This window comes from Diaphorina citri, unplaced genomic scaffold (genome assembly GCF_000475195.1).
Source record: "Diaphorina citri unplaced genomic scaffold, Diaci psyllid genome assembly version 1.1 scaffold343, whole genome shotgun sequence".
In the NCBI taxonomy this organism is placed as follows: domain Eukaryota; kingdom Metazoa; phylum Arthropoda; class Insecta; order Hemiptera; family Psyllidae; genus Diaphorina; species Diaphorina citri.
This window is the reverse complement of record NW_007377778.1, coordinates 130,715-150,986: the sequence shown is the minus strand read 5'-3', so window position 1 is coordinate 150,986 and position 20,272 is coordinate 130,715. Positions and strand designations below refer to the sequence as shown.

General features: G+C 40.0%; 2 protein-coding genes across 2 annotated transcripts; one reads left to right on the top strand and one right to left on the bottom strand.

Annotated features, from left to right (window-relative positions):
• Position 1: 1 nt before the first annotated feature.
• LOC113466842 (inhibitor of Bruton tyrosine kinase-like) lies at positions 2 to 1,930 on the bottom strand. The gene is made up of 3 exons (XM_026822583.1): positions 1,497 to 1,930; positions 840 to 1,116; positions 2 to 21 (listed from the first exon to the last, which is right to left on the bottom strand). The coding sequence occupies exons 1-3, from the start codon at positions 1,926 to 1,928 to the stop codon at positions 2 to 4; spliced, it is 729 nt and encodes a 242-aa protein (XP_026678384.1). The 5' UTR covers positions 1,929 to 1,930.
• Positions 1,931 to 4,832: 2,902 nt separating this feature from the next.
• LOC103507811 (spatacsin) lies at positions 4,833 to 20,240 on the top strand. The gene is made up of 17 exons (XM_017443483.2): positions 4,833 to 4,959; positions 5,809 to 6,177; positions 6,764 to 6,969; positions 7,507 to 7,728; positions 7,924 to 8,168; positions 8,234 to 8,943; positions 9,092 to 9,292; positions 9,541 to 9,680; positions 12,025 to 12,061; positions 12,340 to 12,498; positions 13,130 to 13,368; positions 13,896 to 14,138; positions 14,861 to 14,948; positions 17,325 to 17,397; positions 17,936 to 18,097; positions 18,428 to 18,630; positions 19,801 to 20,240. Exons 1-17 carry the CDS (start codon positions 4,833 to 4,835, stop codon positions 19,806 to 19,808), a joined length of 3,432 nt encoding a protein of 1,143 aa, XP_017298972.2. The 3' UTR covers positions 19,809 to 20,240.
• Positions 20,241 to 20,272: the final 32 nt, after the last annotated feature.

The following is a 20,272-nucleotide window of genomic DNA, read 5'->3' as shown; positions in this document are numbered from 1 at the left end:
ATTATTTACAATCTATGCTTGCTGAAAAACCAACAAAATCACAATGATTATTTACAATCTGTGCTCGTTGAAAAGCCAACAAAATCACAATGATTATTTAAAATCTATTTGATTAAAAAAGGGTTTCATCTAATCTCAATTAGGATACAGATAGCTCAAAGCTCAAGGTTATATAATGGGAAATAGAGTTTGATTAATCAAGCCTTGAGGTCGGTATATCGAGAGCGCACAGCTCAGTGTAAACCTGAGCGGAGTTATTTTCTGTAAATCGTGAAGTTTGACGTCACGGCATACGCTCCCGTAGGCGATGATGTCGTAATTCATGACTCCCGCTTCGTTTGTTTGTGCGCAAGCGTTTCTGCGCATTTTGACGTAAATTCTGACGTCACAACTCTTTGAACTTTTTCAGTAGAACGGCAATTAAAAATTGAATTTTTGACCTTTTAAAATTACTTTTTCGGATTTTTGACCTCAGATTTGGATTTTTCACAACTTTTTACGTAGGAATCGACCTTTTATTGATAATATTTTCCCAATTGCAACTCCTCCATTTTACCGAAATCTGCATCGATTTCGCAATAGGTATGGTTGATTTTCTGTGGCGAAACACGGGCAAACCTGCTAAAGACACTCCCCCATACATGTGTCTTTTTTTAAGAGGTTTGACAGAGGGAACTAACTGTAACTGGTAGGGTCTTATCGTCCCGAAATCGAAGAGAGAAGGAAGACAGGATAGGAGGAAAGCCAGCCGTTCCGAGAACGAACATTATCCCATCAGGATAAAATCCGCCCCGGGCGGGAATCGAACCCGCGACCTAGCGCTTACAAGGCAGACGCACCAATGTGTCTTTTTAATTTCAGACTTACCACTTTAGGTTCAATGACCGAAGCACTACTGACAGTGACAGGCGAATGTCCAAGCTGCCCAGCATGTATCCCAAACGTGTACACCTCACGACTGGAATAGACCACTGAGTGAAATCTACCACAGCATACTCCAATGAGAGGCTGTGAGGATTTGAGGGAACTTCGGGGTATGGGGGTGGGGGAGACAATGTGAGAGGGAGGAGGTGACAGGCCTAGCTGATGAAAGCTGTTCAGACCACATACAAACACCTGGAAAAGTAAGGGGAGGATTGGTATTGGTATGGATCATTGGCTATAAGCCCTAATCTTACTGTAACGTGATTAGACCTTTTTGTGACATTTTTGGGTGGATTAGTTGAATAGAACTGTATTGTATTTTTCATTTAGCAAAAAAGGAGTTTTACATGAAAGAATGGTCCACATCAAAGTATTCTGAAGATATTTAGCTTATCCTAACACCAATACAGTAAGTAAGTTGTCATCTTTGGAGTACTTATGTTATAATTGGATAAAATGCTTAAAGGTCAAAATTCATCATTCAAAGTCAAAATATGTAATAATCTAATAATACACTAAGGTTAAAATCTGTGTTTCTTTTACAATACCAAGAAAAAGAGTAGATAACTCACTGATCCAGACAACATAAGGAACACAGAGTGGTCTTGACTTATACTGGCCATGGCTACACCTAGTTTATCCTTGTCCTTCTCAAAGTTCAACTTCTTTGGTGATACCACTGAGCTCTCCGAGCCAAGACCCAGTCTACCACCTTGGCCATGTCCACAGGACCACACTCTGCCATCATCACTGACAAACACAGAGTGAAACTTGTCCATGCAGACTTGCTTTATACTAGCTCTTTTCAAAGAGTCCAGTAATTCAGGTACATCTCTAGTTTGCTGGGAGCCAGTCCCCAAGTTGTAATTGGCATTTGTGCCCCAGATGTAAACTTCATTGAATTGATTTGAAGAGACATCTATTTTTCTGTCTCTGATCAAATGATCAATGGGTCTCATTTCTTCATTGTCCATCACTGTCATACTGGCTCCATACTGAAACATTCAAGTAGGTATGTGTTTGTATTTTTTTTTTTTTAGTCAAACTTCTTGCTTTAATAGAGGGTTGGTTTAATAAATGGTTTGAGGGATCTCTAATAACGGAGGTCTTATCGTCCCGAAATCGAAAAGAGAAGGAAGACAGGATAGGAGAAAGCCAGTCGTTCCGAAAACGAACCTTATCTGTTTAGGATAAAGTTCGACCCGGGCGGGAATGGATTCCGTGCCTTAGCGCTTACCAGGCAGGCGCGCTACCTTTTAAGCCAACTAGGCTTTCCTGTTTAAACTTTAAACTTAATAGATCTCGTATTTTTTCACCTTCCAGAATTTTCAGTCGGGATAAAGGTGACCTGCTGAGTGATTATCAATTCAAAGACATCAGTTGTCTCCTGATAGATCCAACCGAAAAGCACAAGGATCAGTCCTATCAATTCATAGCATCAGAACAGTCAATCTTCATACCTATTGGTTCAACAAGAGCACGTGAACTTTTCACCCGAGAAATGGAGGTACTTACTGTCTTTTAATTTCTTTATTTTTTGATAAATGATTGCTGAGGTATTTACCAATTAATTTTAGCATAATAAACAATTACTATGCCAAAGGTCCTGGTTTGAACCCGAAATTAAAAGTAATAAAAAATTGACTGTCCCTCGTTCCGAGCCGCAATAACCATAATTACTAATCTTGGCAAGCATAGTTTGTTGGAAATTCAATGGAGAAACAAGATACGTACCTACGTGAATTTAGGAAAGAGATTATGCTATAATATTGTTTGTTGTGGTAAAGAGATTTAAGGAAACTTTACAACACCTGTTCTAATTGATTTCAGGCATCTAAAACCATCGCAGCATCAAAATGGGGCCACTTCCTGAGTCTCATATCTGATAAACCTTCACCTCTCAATGTAAACACCACGATAATCGAAATGGTTCACTCTACGTATCAATACCATCAGCTTGATATATTGGACTATTGTATACGTTCCCATTTAGACCTCTTCACACAAGATATCTGTGAAACCAGCCCTGACATGGTGGCATCTAGTAGTACTAACGCTGATGTGGGAGAAGCTAGCCCTGAAATGATGGCGTCTAGTAGTACTAACGCGGATCTATTGGATGTAGGAGAAGATAGCCCTATCGAATCTCGTGACGAACTTACGAGTATAAAGGACAAGTCTGAAATCAAGCCTCAGCTATTGAATAGTCAGGACTCTATTCATATTCTTGATCAAATACTGCAAATTGCTACATGTGCAGAAAACAGGTCAGATTTGGCGTTCTTTGCAGCATGCTTGGAAAGGCTGATGAATCACTTGATTGATTTGGTGAAGTTGTGTAACGACAGAGACAGTCGGAATTTGTCTTTTCAGGTAGGTATCCAATACCTTCACCAGTATTTTTTCCCATTACTTTTTATAAATAAGTTTGTAGACTTAATAGGTAATGTTAATTTGTCTAATGCCAACCCAACCTTTGTAATATTTGTAAAACTTTATTTGTATTTTATCATCTAAAATTTATGTAGCAAAGTGAAATATAGGACTAATTTGCTTTTCAATCAGTTGTTTGTTAACTTTATAAAACCCATTTTATCGACAAAATGAGTTTTTCTTTTTCACCGATTAATTTTCCTACGCTTTTCGGACCTGGCTGGGAACGGTGACTCCGGGTTCTTTCAGCACGAGGGTTCGATTCTCATATCTGGAAGTAAAAGTATTGGAAGTGTTACTAGAATAGAATAGAATATACTCTGTTAAGCCCTGTTTACAGTGCAAGAATGAGACTGAAAAGTCTGAAAAGAGACTGAAAAATAAAGAAAAGTTACTAGTTCATTTTCCAACTTCAGTAGTATAATGGTTATATTTGTTCTCGGAACGACCGACTTTCTCCTATCCTACCCTCATTCTCTCTTTGATTTCGGGTCGATAAGACCTACTTACGTTGTTACAATTCCCTCTATCAATTTAAAAATAATATTAATTTGATGATGAAGAAATTAACTTACTTGAATAATTTCAGCTTGTCTAGCAAATCGTCCAGTTGAAATCGGGTCGCGCAGTCTACAGCCATTTTCAGTACGTTCTCCTGTTTTGTACTCTTGTTGATTAATCTAGAAAATAAATCAGTTGTGTTAGAAACGGTTGAACTCCTAATTTTCTTCATGTATCTTGCCGTACTGTACTTCTTTAATGTACCTTACGTTGTAGTAATACATAAGTAACCCTAATAACATTTTTGGTTGGGTAATTCTTAAACGTTAAATCGTAAGGCCAACAATAACCTAACTATCAATGTTGTTAGGGAAGCGACCAGATCAAAATCTCTTAAAAAAAAGATGAGTGTTTCACCACCGTTTTTATTTCGTAGCAATGAAACAACTGCTACACTAAGCACGTGTGGTCTGTGTCGTAGCATGCCCATCCTGTAGTAAATCAAATCAAATGTTTATTTATTTGGTAAATTTCAATAGTACAAATTGTTACTTATACACAGGCTGTAACCATAAAGATTCTTCTTTGGTAAAAAAAAAGAAAAAAAAATCTAAATATGATTGCATGACATCACACTTACTTAAACTGCCCCGGATGCAGCAAGCTACAATCATTGGTGTACACATAGAGCAGGATCTGTCTGAATATGTCCGGCTGCACACTGTCTATCACAACCTCGTCCACACCTGAACACAACTCGTACAGCGCCTTACACCGCGACGCTAGGATATACCTACAGGACAAGGAAAATAAATAAATCATAGATAAATACGGGGAAATAATAAGGATCAATATAAATAAATAATGAAACTGCAAAATATATATATTTTTAGAACTTAATTTAACTGAGATATAACACATCCCCAATTAAGGGAAACAATATCTCAGTATAACTCGAAGGGCTGGATATTAGTATGGAACTGGGAGTGGACAGTGTTAGTCCAAGTCAGTCCAGAGACAACACCAGCTCAAAAAAATGGTCATTCCTGCAGAAAATTATCAAGAAGAACGAGCAGAGTCCTGCATTTGTTGTGGATTCCTGTAAGTAAATGGACACATCTTGTATGTACCTATGTATAATTTTAAATGTTGAGGGCTGGATATTAGTATGGAACTGGGAGTGGACAGTGTTAGTCCAAGTCAGTCCAGAGACAACACCAGCTCAAAAAAATGGTCATTCTTGCAGAAAATTATCAAGAAGAATGAGCAGAGTCCTGCATTTGTTGTAGATTCCTGTAAGTAAATGGACACATCTTGTATGTACCTATGTATAATTTTAAATGTTAGGTGATAAGTCCTAAAGATATTGGAAGGTAGGTCCTACTCAAACAGGTCCTAAAGTAAGTATTGTGTAACTAAAAACCCATGTTATCCAATAAGTAGGTAACTTTTATCTGACTTACCTTGTTATATTACACAGGTACCTCTTGAACCCATGCCCTCCTGAACACGAGGCGAGTGCCTTAACCACTTCACCATCAAGGCAGGCCAACCGTAATATTTCCCTGGTTTTCTTGCAGCTCCTGTCCAAAGCACCTCTTCAGTTTCGGTACTGAAAGACATCATACCTGATGTGACCAACATGAATTGTTTCTCAGTTGAATTCCTCACTCAGGGATTGGCAATATGGACGAAGGAGAGGTCTGGGGACAAATATAGGTTGGTACCCTTTACACGTTTGTATTTTTTTTTTGGTGATAAGTCCTAAAGATATTGGAAGGTAGGTCCTATTCAAACAGGTCCTAAAGTAAGTATTGTGTAACTAAAAACCCATGTTGTCCAATAAGTAGGTAACTTTTATCTGACTTACCTCCTTATATTACACAGGTACCTCTTGAACCCATGCCCTCCTGATCACGAGGCGAGTGCCTTAACCACTTCACCACGCAGATAAAGTTATCAGTGATGATGAAGGCTGTGATATTTCATCTCTAATTGAAGATAGCAAATCATTTGTTGAAAGGAATTACAAAATTGGGACAAGCATTGAATCTTCTGAAGATGGTGTTCGCGAAGGTGATGAAGGCTGTGATATTTCATCTCTAATTGAAGATAGCAAATCATTTGTTGAAAGGAATTACAAAATTGGGACAAGCATTGAATCTACTAAAGATAGTGTTCGCGAAGCTGTTACTAAAGTCAAAAGCGGATCTGTAGATGACAAACCCAACATATTAACTATTAGTTTTGGCGAGTTCTTCACGTATACAACGGAGCATAAAATGGAGATGATTGCCCTGCTGTATTTCAAATCCTATGGTAAGTTTAGAGATTGTATGAGTTATAGTATCGTGTACATAAAATGGAGATGATTGCCCTGCTGTATTTCAAATCCTATGGTAAGTTTAGAGATTGTATGAGTTATAGTATCGTGTAAAAAAAAAGGTTTAGTAAGGTTTTTGAACCTTACTTTTTTATCTCTTTCTTTGAGAATGAAAATTTTCAGCAAAGTCAATGCCCGGAAGTATTTTTCCAGCATCTTACCCTTAGGCGCGATGCACACTGGTGAAACGCGTTTCCTGAAACTTGAGTTTCACGAAACCCCTAGATAAGATCACCACAGAGTAGTGCACACTTAGTTCCATGGCACCACTTTACATAGGTACCTGCTTTATTTTCAAGATCTTGAATACGATTTACTAACACATGTAAACCAACCTCAGTGGTGCAGTTGTTAACGCGTTTTACTTCGGATCTGGAGGTTGGTGGTTCGAGTTCAAGTCAAATCATAAAATTTATCTAGGTGTAATAATCGGGGAACGATATTTGTGACAAGCATTTAAATATGCTTAACACAATTAAAAACTCCTTTTTTTACTAACACATGTAATTTTGTGTTTACCAGATGATTCTCTTGTGAAATACCTCAACAAGGACGTATGCTGGAAGCATATGGTAGAGAACAATATGCTGGCGGATTTAGATGCTTGGATATCAGGAAGTGCTAGCTGGAATACAGAACAGTGGAACATAACCCAAGTCATGATAGATCAGGTTCACACTCTGAATGCTACCCCAGCCACCAAGGAATTCATTTTGAACCAGTTCTGTGCTATGTAAGTTTGAAATGATTCTTTAATTAGTTTATTTTGATAACTTTTCAAAGTAGGCATCTGAGGTTCAAATTAATTCACTTTAAAATCTTTAAATGTCCAAAGTCCAAGTTAAATTCAATATTTTATCATCGGCTGGCTTTCTCCTATCCTGTCTTCCTTCTCTCTTCGATTTCGGGACGATAAGACCATAGCAGTTACAGTTCCCTCTGTCAAAAAATTATTCTAAATTAAATATTATTTTTTTTTTTAGTAGGTTTGTAACTCTGTACACAAAAGGAGCACTCTGAAGCTTAGGTGTATGTTCAAAATCCCTAAAAGTTGGGTTAAGCTTATACGAATATAATTAAGTATATTATAAGTATTACATTGTAAAAGGCTGCGGTCTGACTAGATCTTGCTCAGTTTTCTAGTCCTATAACGAGAAAGTCTCCTGTACCATTACGTTATATGATTACTAGGATCAATACGTTATATGACTAGAAATCGAATTCAGGGAACCGCAGTCTAAGAGAGAATCCATAACTTGTTCCAGATTTTAAAGAAGATACCTCCCCTTCTGGCCAAAATACCCGATCGCCCGATTGGGGGTCCAAAGTGGGACTGTTTGGCACCTACTCAAAGTTTATACTTGAGTCTGCACTCTCCTCATTACAACGCTGATGAACCAGTACCTCGTCACCTAGTTATGACTTTAGTAGAAGAATGTATTGACAATAGAGATTTCCCACAAGTGGAGTCTGTTCTAAACAAAGTGGTAAGTCATGATATCTTCTGTATCTTATTCCTATCCTTTTCCTATTTAATAGAAAATGTAGTCTGTTGTCTTCATGCATACAGTCGAGCCTGCATGGAATCGAACTTTATATGTCGTAGGCTAGTGAGATCAAAGTGTTACGAAAGAAACAGACAGTCTGATATATTTCCTTCTCCCACATTGTGCCATTTCTAGGGCTACAACATCCAAGACGAACTGAAAACTGTGTTCTCCAGCACTCTCAGCCAAACAGCTCGTGACTTCATACTGAACCATGTAACGAACGATCTCCTAACTCAAGACGAACTTGAAGCCTATCTGTGTTATAAAGACATACATAAAGCGTACACCAAACTAGTGGAAAAAGTCTCTTATGGTGAAACTAACAAGGACTATGCTGACAAAACCTGTGATAACACTGATGATACAAATATAACTTGGCAAACTGATGAAAAATATGATGAACCCGGAAAAAGCTCTGAATTACTTCGTGAATATGATGCAGGCCAGAGCCCAGTGTTGCCTATCAGAAGTCAATCCTCACTTTGCTCATCGAGAGGAAATTGTTTGAGAAAGCTCAAGAATTTTGCGCCCTATGTGACTTGTGTACGGATCAAATCATCTTAGCGCAATGGACGGACCTCATTTCTCAGGAAAAATACACGACAGACCTCGAGTTTTGGAAAAGCATCGACGAAGATTTCCGGAAGAATGACATCACCAATGAGGATGGATTTGAATTTTTCACGCGCCAAAGCGAGCGTATTAAACGGCCTGTTGATAAATACAAGTGTTTGAGGCTTGGACTTGAACGAAGCTCAACCTTTTATCCAGACCTTTACAGACGGCTTTATTTCCTTTGCGTGGACAACCACTTTGATCTGTCACAGTTGAATGATTGCTGGAGTTTCAATCCTACTGTGAGCTCTCATGACGTGTCTCGAAGAAGTAGTTATGTAAAACCGTTACCAGACGGAAACGGCAAACCTACTGATGATACCACTGGTGTGAAGTTGACATCCAAACATTACACATCAGACCATGACACTGACGTGAAGTTAACACCAGACAAACACGGCAAACCTACTGATGATACCACTAGTGTGAAGTTGACATCCAAACACCACACATCAGGCCATGACACTGACGTGAAGTTATCACCAGACAAGCATCACGCTAGACTCAACCTTCTCATAACCTCCATGCTAGACATAGGTGATCTATTCAACGCTAGTCTTGTGTACCACTAGTGTGAAGTTGACATCCAAACACCACACATCAGGCCATGACACTGACGTGAAGTTATCACCAGACAAGCATCACGCTAGATTCAACCTTCTCATAACCTCCATGCTAGACATAGGTGATCTATACAATGCTAGTCTTGTATCCCGTCTCTTCAGCTGGGAACATAGTGACTGTCTAGTGCTGGAACAAATGGCTAAGGCTACCACCCAACATGAATCAGGGGAAGATGTGCTGGTGCAGCTAGCTAGTAAATTGAGACATGGGAAAGAGCTCGGCAATTTCTTCGTGGCGGCGTATCGACTGCTGTGCTCCTTAGGTAAGTCTGATTTTGATGCCCGCGTATGTGGCCGAGTGGTCAAGAGCACTGACTCTCTATCTGGAGGTGCTCGACTGCTCGATTCGAATCCTGGTCGGCCCGGAAATTTTCTAACCAGACTTTTCCGTTCTTGGATAGGCATGGATGTAGAAGAATGTGTTTTAAATAATGCGAAAGCGGTACCGAGGTACAAATTTTATTTAAAAAAAAATAAAGGTATTTTTTCACGTCCGTTTTGCGTGTTTCAGATCTCACAATGTCGGAAATTCTCTCCCTAGAGCCTAGTTCGATTCTGAACAGAATCTGTGACACGGATCTGCCAATGCAATGTGTACAGGACTTGGTGTGTTTGGCTAACAATGGCCTATCACAATCTGACATAGCACAAGTCATTTATTTATCATCTAAAATTTATGTAGCAAAGTGAAATATAGGACTAATTTGCTTTTCAATCAGTTGTTTGTTAACTTTATAAAACCCATATTATCGACAAAATGAGTTTTTCTTTCTCACCGATTAATTTTCCTACGCTTTTCGTTTTCAGGTACGGAATTTTCAGCAGTATCGAGAAGAGTAATATTCTCAACATCGTATCACGTCTTGTCAAATGTGAACTCCTCAGTAAAGTTGAGCAAGTGTTGGGGTATTCCACTAGCAACGTTACATACGAGTATTTCATGACACAGCTCATCTTGCATTGTATTCAGAGAGAGCACTGGACACTGCTATCTTCGTTGCTGGAAAATACGTCTTTCTCTGACCTGCCCTTGTGAGTAATTCTTTTAAAGGTCTGTAGCTAAAGGGACCTCAGAACACTGAATATGTCTACGTCAGCAAGACAATTTTCAACAGAGTCTTAAATTGACAAATGATTTTCTCTTTCCTTTTCTCTCTCTCTCTCACTCACTCACTCACTCACTCTCTCCCTCTCTCACTTCTTCTCTCCTCTTTTTCGATGTTCCTTCTAAGTTGTAATATTCTAAAATTTGTGCGAATTTGACTCAAAAGTAGGTCGTATATTCTACATTGATTCCTATCAATAGCCCCTTTGTACTTCCTGGTTTTACATCAAATTCTGTATGGCATCTCCTTTTTCAGAGAAACCCGTGCTTTGAGTCCGGTCAAGCTATGGTCCTATCTGAATCAGACATTCGTCTCACCTAATTTACCCGAGCAGGATCTTCTCCATTTGGTATCAAATGTGGCCGATATACTTGACTGCCACAAAGAGCCTAGTGTTGAAATCAGCAAATATTTTATCAGAACAAATATACCTGGAGAACAGGAAACTAGTGGCAAACAAGACAAACGGAGTATCTGTGATGAAAGTTTCGGTCAGGAAGGAAACGATGAGACCACTGTTTGTGATACAGAATCCGGCTCGGAACGGACCAAAATATGCGAATCAATTATCCAATCGGAAGAGAATTCTGAACGAACTAAAATATCCGGATCAGTTACCCTATCGGAAAAGAGTTCTGATCGGACCAAAATATCCGGATCAAATATCCAATCGGAAGAGAATTCTGAACGAACCAATATATACGAATCAAACACCCAACCGGGACGGTGTGATTCAAAGAGCCAATCCGGACTCTTGTCCTGTTCTAACCTATATAAGACAGCATTAACCCCTCCTTGTATTAGTCAAGACATCAATCTGTCTGTCCTGGTCCAAAACAACCCCAGTGTAGATTTCCCCAGTGTTCTAGCCCGCACTTATTCTTCAATGAGAAACAAATCTGCCAACTTCAACCTAAACTTCCTCGATCATATGAAACAAAGGCGGCCCATTTTCACGTTCTATGAGTCATCAGACTTGAATTTGAACGAAATGCACGCCTTGGTGTTGAATAATCCGAGAGATTCGAGCCTTGTGGCGTCGGCGTTGTGTGTTATGAATTTACTCAATGTGGACGCGGCGTGTCTTGCTACGCAGGTCAGAGGGATGAGGCTTCTGACTGACGAGGATATAGGTGAGTAGATTAATTTACATATTTTCTCTACTAAAGCCCGTACTCATCGAACCCGGGACCTTCGGTGTGCAAGCCTAGTGTGAGACCCTCTCGGCTCCGGAGGTTGCATGAAACCATTAATAAATAATAGACTCTTGAGTGGAAGGTAAACACTAGGCAAGGTTAACGCCGGGGGAGTTCTCTACCACCTAACTCTTAGAGCTCCATTGTTATGTGGTCAAATTCTCAAATAAATGAGGATAAAATTCCATGCCCCGGCTGGGATCGAACCCACGTCCTCCTGTTTACCAGGCGAGCCTCTTGACCACTACGCCACCGAGGCAGAATTACTGATTTAGACATGATCCACATGAAACATTTTTCTCATAGAGATAACCTCTTGACTTTCCCTTGTAAAATGATTAATTTGTTTTTACTTCCAGTTGATCTGTTAGCAAATCATTACAAATTCTCCAGCTCAAGTCTTATGAACTCAATCATACGAAAGAGTGCGTCCCATTGTTCGGATTTAAAAAGTTGGAGCCCCGTTGTGGACCTTTGCAGACTGTATAAAACACCAATGCCCGAGGAACTGTTTGAAATTTTGATCAGGAAAAATCGGTGGATGGAATTTCTCATAGCTTGTGACGTTTTCGACTGTGCTGATGTAAGTGATGGCCTTTTAGAACATTAGAACTTTTGATGATAGATTCTGACGTGACATTGTGAAGATTGATTTGCCTTGAAAAGAAGAACACCAGTAACTTATACTCACAAGTCATTGCGAGTGTCATTTATTCCACCCTAGAGGATGGTAAGTTTGAAATATTTTGCTGAGAATAAACAGATATTTTTAATAAAATAGTCCTTCGGAGGTATTGAACCCAGAATTTTTGAGAGTACACAGTTACACACCCAGGACTATACGGACAGAGATATATGGGGAAACATAAATAGTTCATTAATAAGAAATAAGACCATTATAATGCACAAAATACAATAGTTAAAATCAAACTGACGAAAAAATTGCCACGGGAATCTCTAGTATTTCTAATTTCTACCATTTAATTTATGTCCATTTGATTTTTTCAGCTGTCTCCACCAGTCTAGTGTTATGGGGCTATGATTTGAACATGGAGTTTTCAAGATTTGTTTCCCTCTGTGATGCTACTGAGCTAGGCCTGTGCTTGTATTACAAAGCCAAGGCATTCCTAATTACAGAGGAAATTCCTGATGAGATATTACGTCAAAGTAAGTGTTCAAGAAAAAATGGCATGTTTTTTAAAAGCCCAAATTGAATGAGTTAATAAAATTTAGACCCTGGCCAGCTTAGTTAGCTTGAAGGGTTGCGCGCCTGCCTTATAAGCGCTAGTTTGTGGGTTCGATTCCCGCCCGGGGCGAAGTTTATCTTAAACAAGTAAGGTTCGTTCTTGGAACGGGTGGCTTTCTCCTATCTTGTCCTCCTTCTCTCTTCGATTTTGGGATGATAAGACCTCCGTCTTCCGTGTTTACAGTTCTCTCTATCAAACCTCTTGAAAAAAATAATTGGTTTGTGGACATGTACATAAAAACTAACACCTTTTTTATACCCCTTGCTTAGTTGTCTATTCATACCAGAGCGACGCTAATCTCGGTGGTGTAGTCGTTACAACGTTCGCCTGGTAGCGACACTTATCTTGGTGGTGTAGTTGTCAAAACGTTCGCTTTGTATTCAGGAGGTCTCTTGTTCAATCCCGGGCGAGGCATGGAAGTTTATCGTCATTTATTTGAGATTCTATTTTTTTTTTTTAGTATTTTTTCCAACTGATTTCTTTGTATTTTTCATCATTTTCGTCCGTCTTACGTATTTTTCATCAACTTCACTTCTTCTCTATTCCCCCAGTTGTGGAACTTCTCATTCGATCTCACGACTGTTTCACGTCCGCGTGCAACATGGAAGGTGTGGTGTCTGTTCTGGACAAGTGCCGCCATCTGGTGGTTCATCTCCTGGCCCAATCAGCCTGGAGTCTGATGGTTCGACTCCTCACTGGAATAGGCCGCTATGTGGAAATGAACTACATCTATCAGTTGCTCAAGGAAAATCAGCAGTTCGAGTTTCTCCTGAGAAAAGGATATGATAAGGTAAAATTTAATCCCCCACGTACAAAACTGCATTTTTTTTTTATTATTATTTTTAGGAGGTTCGATCAAGAAAACTGTAACTACCTTGTGAGGTCTTAATATCTTGAAATAAACTGTTGGCATAGTGAGACTTTTTAGTCTTAGCCGACGCCCGACAGTATAAATGAGGTATATCAAATAAATTGAAATAAAAGAAAGATGGAGGACAGGATAGAAAAAAGCCAGCCGTTCCGAAAACGAACCTCATCGTTCTCTTGCCCGTGACACTGTTTTGGATAAAGTCCGCCCTGGGGCGGGAATCCAACCCACAACCTAGCGCTTACAAAACAGACGCGCTACCCTCCAAGCGAATGCTGGATTTTACCCACAATGAGGGGAAAGTTTTTCGAACGTTTTCGAAGGGTTCGTTGTTAACTTGGCAACATTGTAATGTATCGAGCTTCACTGTCCTTTTACGAAACAAAACTAGGCTGACTCTGTAAATTAAAAGCACGTAGAATACAATTTTTGGAATTTCTCACTTTCAGAACCCGAGTTTCAAGTTGGCAACGTTGGATTTCGTGCGAGGAGATAAGAACCTGTTCGAGTTGGTGGCTCTCAATTTCCGCTTGTACGCCGAACTGGCAACCATGTTTGAATCTGATGCTAACGCTATGGTAGCCAAATTAGAAATGACCAGTGAGGGGAGGCTTGTGTGTAATGAGAACAATAAGGTCCTTCTGAAGAATATTATTGATAACTACTCCCATGCCGCCCAGCATTTTATTGAGGTAAACGAGACCTTTTCAATTGCTAAAGATAAGATTACATCAGGCGATCAGGCTAATGCCGCCTTTATTCCGCTAAATTTTCTAACCAGCTCGAATAGAACTGATTTTTATTATTATTTTGAGGGTTTGATAGGGGAACTGCAACTGCTAAGATCTTGTCGTCCTGAAAGCGAAGAGAGGAGAAAGACAGGATAGGAGAAAGCCAGCCGTTCCGAGAACGAACCGATGAAAGATAAGCTAACCATTAGATTTAACATACCTAAATGTAAACAAAACGAAAGAAAGAGTTAACAACGGTTTTTCATGTGAGAATTTACCCATCAACTGATGCTTAATAACCAGTACTTGGTTCGATGAAAGATAAGCTAACCATTAGATTTAACATACCTAAATGTAAACAAAACGAAAGAAAGAGTTAACAACGGTTTTTCATGTGAGAGCTTACCCATCAACTGATGCTTAATAACCAGTACTTGGTCAATATTCTGAGGTGTTTTGTTTCTCTTCATCAGATTTTGGCGCAATCCACGGGTGCCGAACCCCCGGTCTCTACCAACAAGGAACCATACTTGGGCCGGAGAACGAACCTTATCTGTTTATGATAAAATATGCCCCGGGCGGGAAGCAGCGACCTAGCGCTTACAAGGGTCTTCTTTACATGAGTAAAGAAGACCCTTGTAAGCGCTTTTAAGATATCCTTTTTTTTTAATCGAACTTTTCAGGCTCAAAAGTTAAAGCAAGCTACCAGCATAGTAAACCAAGCGGAGTTAATGTCTCTACAGCTTGATCTGCTCAATGCTTCAATGCCAGGCTCAGTGAACAGCTGTTTAGTCAACTAGAGAGTACGCAGGATGAGGCGAGGTCTTCAGAGTCTGGTTCTGATGATGAGTGAAGTAGCGGCGAAACTAGTTACTTGGGCCGACGGACCGCCATCATTGGAGGCATGGATGACAATATGCTGCTGCTAACTAAACAGCTGTTTAGTCAACTAGAGAGTACTCAGGATGAGGCGAGGTCTTCAGAGTCTGGTTCTGATGATGAGTGAAGTAGCGGCGAAACGAGTAGCTAACTTGTTAGCTAAAACTGTTCACTCTGTTGGAAATACTGTTCCTAACAATGCAGCTGAGCAAAGAATCCAGCTATTCTATTATTTGCTAACGGAGACTGCAAAACTTAAAACCCGTCTTATATTTATTTAATGCTGCTGCTAACTAAACAGCTGTTTAGTCAACTAGAGAGTACGCAGGATGAGGCGAGGTCTTCAGAGTCTGGTTCTGATGATGAGTGAAGTAGCGGCGAAACGAGTAGCTAGAGTTGGTAGCTAATGTTGATAACTGAGTTGGAAATATTGTTCCTAAGGCCAGCCTCTCACTATCATGTAGAATAGCAGTACTGGGGACAAATCCATCTTCCAAATAGATATAACTAGATATTTTTTATTTTACTTTCTATGATGTCTATAAATGAGATACATATTGGTGGATTCACAGCAAGAAAGCCAAGATTCTAGTGAGGTATCCACTCTCTAAAGAGAATAGAAGACATCGTCAAATGATAATTTCATCTTTCATTCTTTCGAGGTAAAAGGTTCCAAAATGATTTTGACCTTTTAAATATCATTTTCAGGGAGACAAACTAATTCATCGGTTCAAAAACCCGCACACGAGGCAGCACCTGAAGTACGCCCTGAGCAGTTCCCTGGGGCACACCGACTCTGCCCACTCTCAACTTATGGATGTTATCGAATCCTGTCACAGCAATCCTGAATCTCTGCTGGAAGCTGGCCTAGCTCATGCTAACCCGTGTCTGGCAATACTAGCAGCAACTGTGTACTCCGAAGAAAGTCAATCGGAAGGTCCGATTTTGGGTCAAACGCCTTCGCAAAGTCTGTTTATGAATAAAAATCTAAAGCCTTCGGAAGGTCTGTTTTGGAATAATCAAACGCTTTGTAAGTGTCTTCGGGTATATCTTCTGACATGTTTGGATATACGGGAAGATGAAGAGGAATGGAGTCTGATACAAATCATGGGTATGGCGGTGGAGAGGAAATGTCTGGCCCTTTTGGAGGATGGCGTGCAGATGTTGTTTCCTGTAAGTATTTTTTCGGCATCTAGGCCTGTAATTGTAATGATGCTTTGTAATGCTTCAGTGGCTACGGGTTTTACTTATTCTAGCCGTATTTTTATAAAAAATCATTTACAGGTACGCGGTACACCTGCTATGTAGGTAATTAAATATATATTCTAGAGTTGAGTATGGCGTACAGAATAAAATAGCTATCTTTTTACTTGCCTATTATTGTGAAACACGTCACTCTTTGTTGTAAGTTGTAATGTTGCAACTCATAGGTACTCATACTCAGTAAGTTTGTTATAATCTTCATAACGGTGCTGTCGGTATTTCTTTTCCACAGGACTCTGCATTGGCACACTATCTCTCAGCACTGTGCAACTTCGTTATGTTTGATGGTCAGCAGACTCTGGATAAAATGAAAACCTCCATTGCTATTATCCTGTCCACTACCACCACAAGCCAATCGTGGACAGTAGACGCCATCGTATGTCTTACACACAAAGCGCTATCTCTGTTATCCAGCTTTGCTCAGCTCGAGTTACTAAGCACACTTGAAGAGGCCGGGTTTGCTTCAATTCAAACAGGACAAATCCCTTTGAGCACTGTCCTCAAGAAAGCCGCCTGTCTCCAGCGTACGGATATCTATTTGAACTTCACACAACTGTGGCCAGAGCCCAGTGTTGCCTATCAGAAGTCAATCCTCACTTTGCTCATCGAGAGGAAATTGTTTGAGAAAGCTCAAGAATTTTGCGCCCTATGTGACTTGTGTACGGATCAAATCATCTTAGCGCAATGGACGGACCTCATTTCTCAGGAAAAATACACGACAGACCTCGAGTTTTGGAAAAGCATCGACGAAGATTTCCGGAAGAATGACATCACCAATGAGGATGGATTTGAATTTTTCACGCGCCAAAGCGAGCGTATTAAACGGCCTGTTGATAAATACAAGTGTTTGAGGCTTGGACTTGAACGAAGCTCAACCTTTTATCCAGACCTTTACAGACGGCTTTATTTCCTTTGCGTGGACAACCACTTTGATCTGTCACAGTTGAATGATTGCTGGAGTTTCAATCCTACTGTGAGCTCTCATGACGTGTCTCGAAGAAGTAGGCTCAGTGGATTGTCTCGCACTCTATGCTATACCAGCTAAAGATCTGACGAACACCATAGCATATCATCTGACGTAAGTTATAACAATCATTCGGCAAGGTTAATCCCTAAGGCATTCTCTACCACTTAACCCTTGGAGAGGCTCAGTGGATTGTCTCGCACTCTATGCTATACCAGCTAAAGATCTGACGAACACCATAGCATATCATCTGACGTAAGTTATAACAGTCATTCGGCAAGGTTAATCCCTAAGGCATTCTCTACCACTTAACACATTATTACCAGGTCAGGTGAGAGTGATCATGGTTTGCCCAGTGGTGTTAAGCTTGTGGTCGCTACTTAGAAAGTCTTCGGTTTGATTCTCAGAGTTATTTTCTTTGATTCAGAGGGATTGAAGGCAGGTTAAATTAAATGTCTGTTTTTTTCCCCAGGTCAGGTGAGAGTGATCATGGTTTGCCCAGTGGTGTTAAGCTTGTGGTCGCTACTTAGAAAGTCTTCGGTTTGATTCTCAGAGTGATTTTCTTTGATTCAGAGGGATTGAAGGCAGGTTAAATTAAATGTCTGTTTTTTTCTCCACCTAACTTCAAAGTTTGCTCTGCTTAATTTTCCAGCTATCAGCAAGCGATGGTGGTAATGAATTCGTACGACATGCCTGTAGACTGGAGTCTGGTGCTGTATGTCCAATGTGTACTTCAGGGCAATAGGTCCTACCTGACCACTTGGCTAACCAATCACAGATTGTCATCCAATATCATTCAGGATATTGCTAGCCGGTAAGTAAAACTTATTCTGGCGGCTTGCCAAATAACTCTTAATAGAGCTCAAGCGCCCCCAAAAAACGGTGGTAGGTAGGAGGTATAGGTTTTTTTTTGATTTTACATGTGTGACCAGAGAACAGCAAATTTATTTCATGTTTGAATTGTTTTACCAAGTGTGTGTATCAAAAGAAGTTAACAGCGTATTCCGTTGAAAAAAAGGGGGAAAAGTCAAAGCAAACTCTATCGTTCAAAATAACAACCTTCATGAAGTTTATTTATCGATTTCACTAATATGATTGCTTTTTACGTTTCGCGCAAATTTTACGAAACATTTTCCCGTTTCAGATATCAAAAAGAGCCTAAACCCAGCGCCTCCATGACAAGTCACATGAAATACCTGGTGTCTCAAGTAAAACCTCTCGAGCTCAAGTATCGCCTGTGTAGTCAGCTCAATTTCAAGGATATTCTGCATTCGATTATAATCAACCCGGATGTGGCCTTGTTGAAGGATACGGTGTGGCAAGTGGGGTACAAACAGAAGGGTGGACTTAAGTCCTATCAAACCCTCAAAATAATAATAAAAATCAGTTCTATTCGAGCTGGTTAGAAAATTTAGCGGAATAAAGGCGGCATTACTCACTATCAACCTGACAGGTACACCTGATCAGGTCCGTCTTTCAGGTCTACCTGATAGTGTGTGTGCTCGTCAGGTATCAGGTAGACATTTGGACCTTTTGAGCCGTATCTGTCAGGTCTACCTGCTAGTGAGTGGCTGGCCTAACAATGCAGCTGAGCGAATAATCCAGCTATTTTTGTGCTAGTGGCTAACGGAGACTGCAAAGCTTATTTAGAACTGGTTTTATTTTTGAGTACGAGGTAGTGATATGTGAATGAATTGGTTGTGAAAGTGTGTAATTTATTCCCGTGTATTTTCACACTAGTTGTATATAACTTTTATCTCTCGACCTTGGTATCACAAACATAATCCTTCAATCTTCACGTAGCATGAATCACGGGTAGAAAGCTACCTCAGCCACATCTTTGAATCTTCGCGTAGCTGAAATCACGGTACCTCAGTTTTACATCTTTTCCTGTAGTAGCCATCTCCTGTCCGAGTTCAATTTTGTTTCTGCTCTTCTCCCATGTCTTAACCCTCTTTTTTTTTTTTTTTTTTTTTTTTTTAACCATACCCGAGCTCGGTTTATTCAACTTAATGCACAATATTCTTTCTTCAGGTCTCCTTACCCTGATGACACTCAAGAGTTCAAGTGAGGAAGTCATGTCCCCTGAGGTGTCACTCAAAGTTAAGAGTGTGTATCGTCGTACGCTCCTATTTACGATCTTAGTGACTGGACTAAGTCTGATGAGCTACCATTATCTGTTCTATGAACTGAGTCACTCTGACTTGTGGAAAACTAGTCTTCGAGAGTTGATTGTGTAAGTAATAGTGTAGTGACTGATCCTAATTTTTGAGAATTTTGTAAACAAGGAGAGCTCCTCAGATTATACGAGTATTTATTTTAAGGAGACATTTTTTAATTGTGAAGGTGTGTCCAAACAGTCGATCGACGACGAGGTGAATCCATGTTGTCGAGGCAGTGTGGACGGTTCAGTCGACAGTCGACATCGATTGATGGCCGGTGGACTATGTGTGGACAGAGGACACACCTTAACATAACTCATAGATAGATTGGTACTTTCTCTTAAAAAAAGGGGACTTAAGTGAAAATAGCATGGTAACCATAAGGGGGCTAACATACCCATATTTACTGAATTAACGCGCTTACTTGCCATGGAGAAGGCCCTGGGGATTTGATCCTCACCATCGACAGAAAAATTGCACTTTGAGGCTTGATAGAGGGAACTGTAACTTCTTCTTCGTCTTTATTGGGGTCGGCATTTTTAGACAATTTCCAGTTAGGTACATCGGTTATAAACATCATCTCATGATAAACCTTTTCCACTCAGATTTTCCCATTTCTTCTTTGGTCTGCCTCTTGCTCTGCGTCCTACCACTTCTATTCCGCTCACTCTCTTTCCAATAAAATCTTCAAGAGGGAACTGTAACTACTGAAGTTTTATCGTCCCGAAATCGAAAAGAAGAATGACAGGATAGGAAGAAGGCAGCCATTCCGAGAACGAATCTTGTAATTGCACTTGTATTTCCTTTGATAATTCCTTTTATTTTTC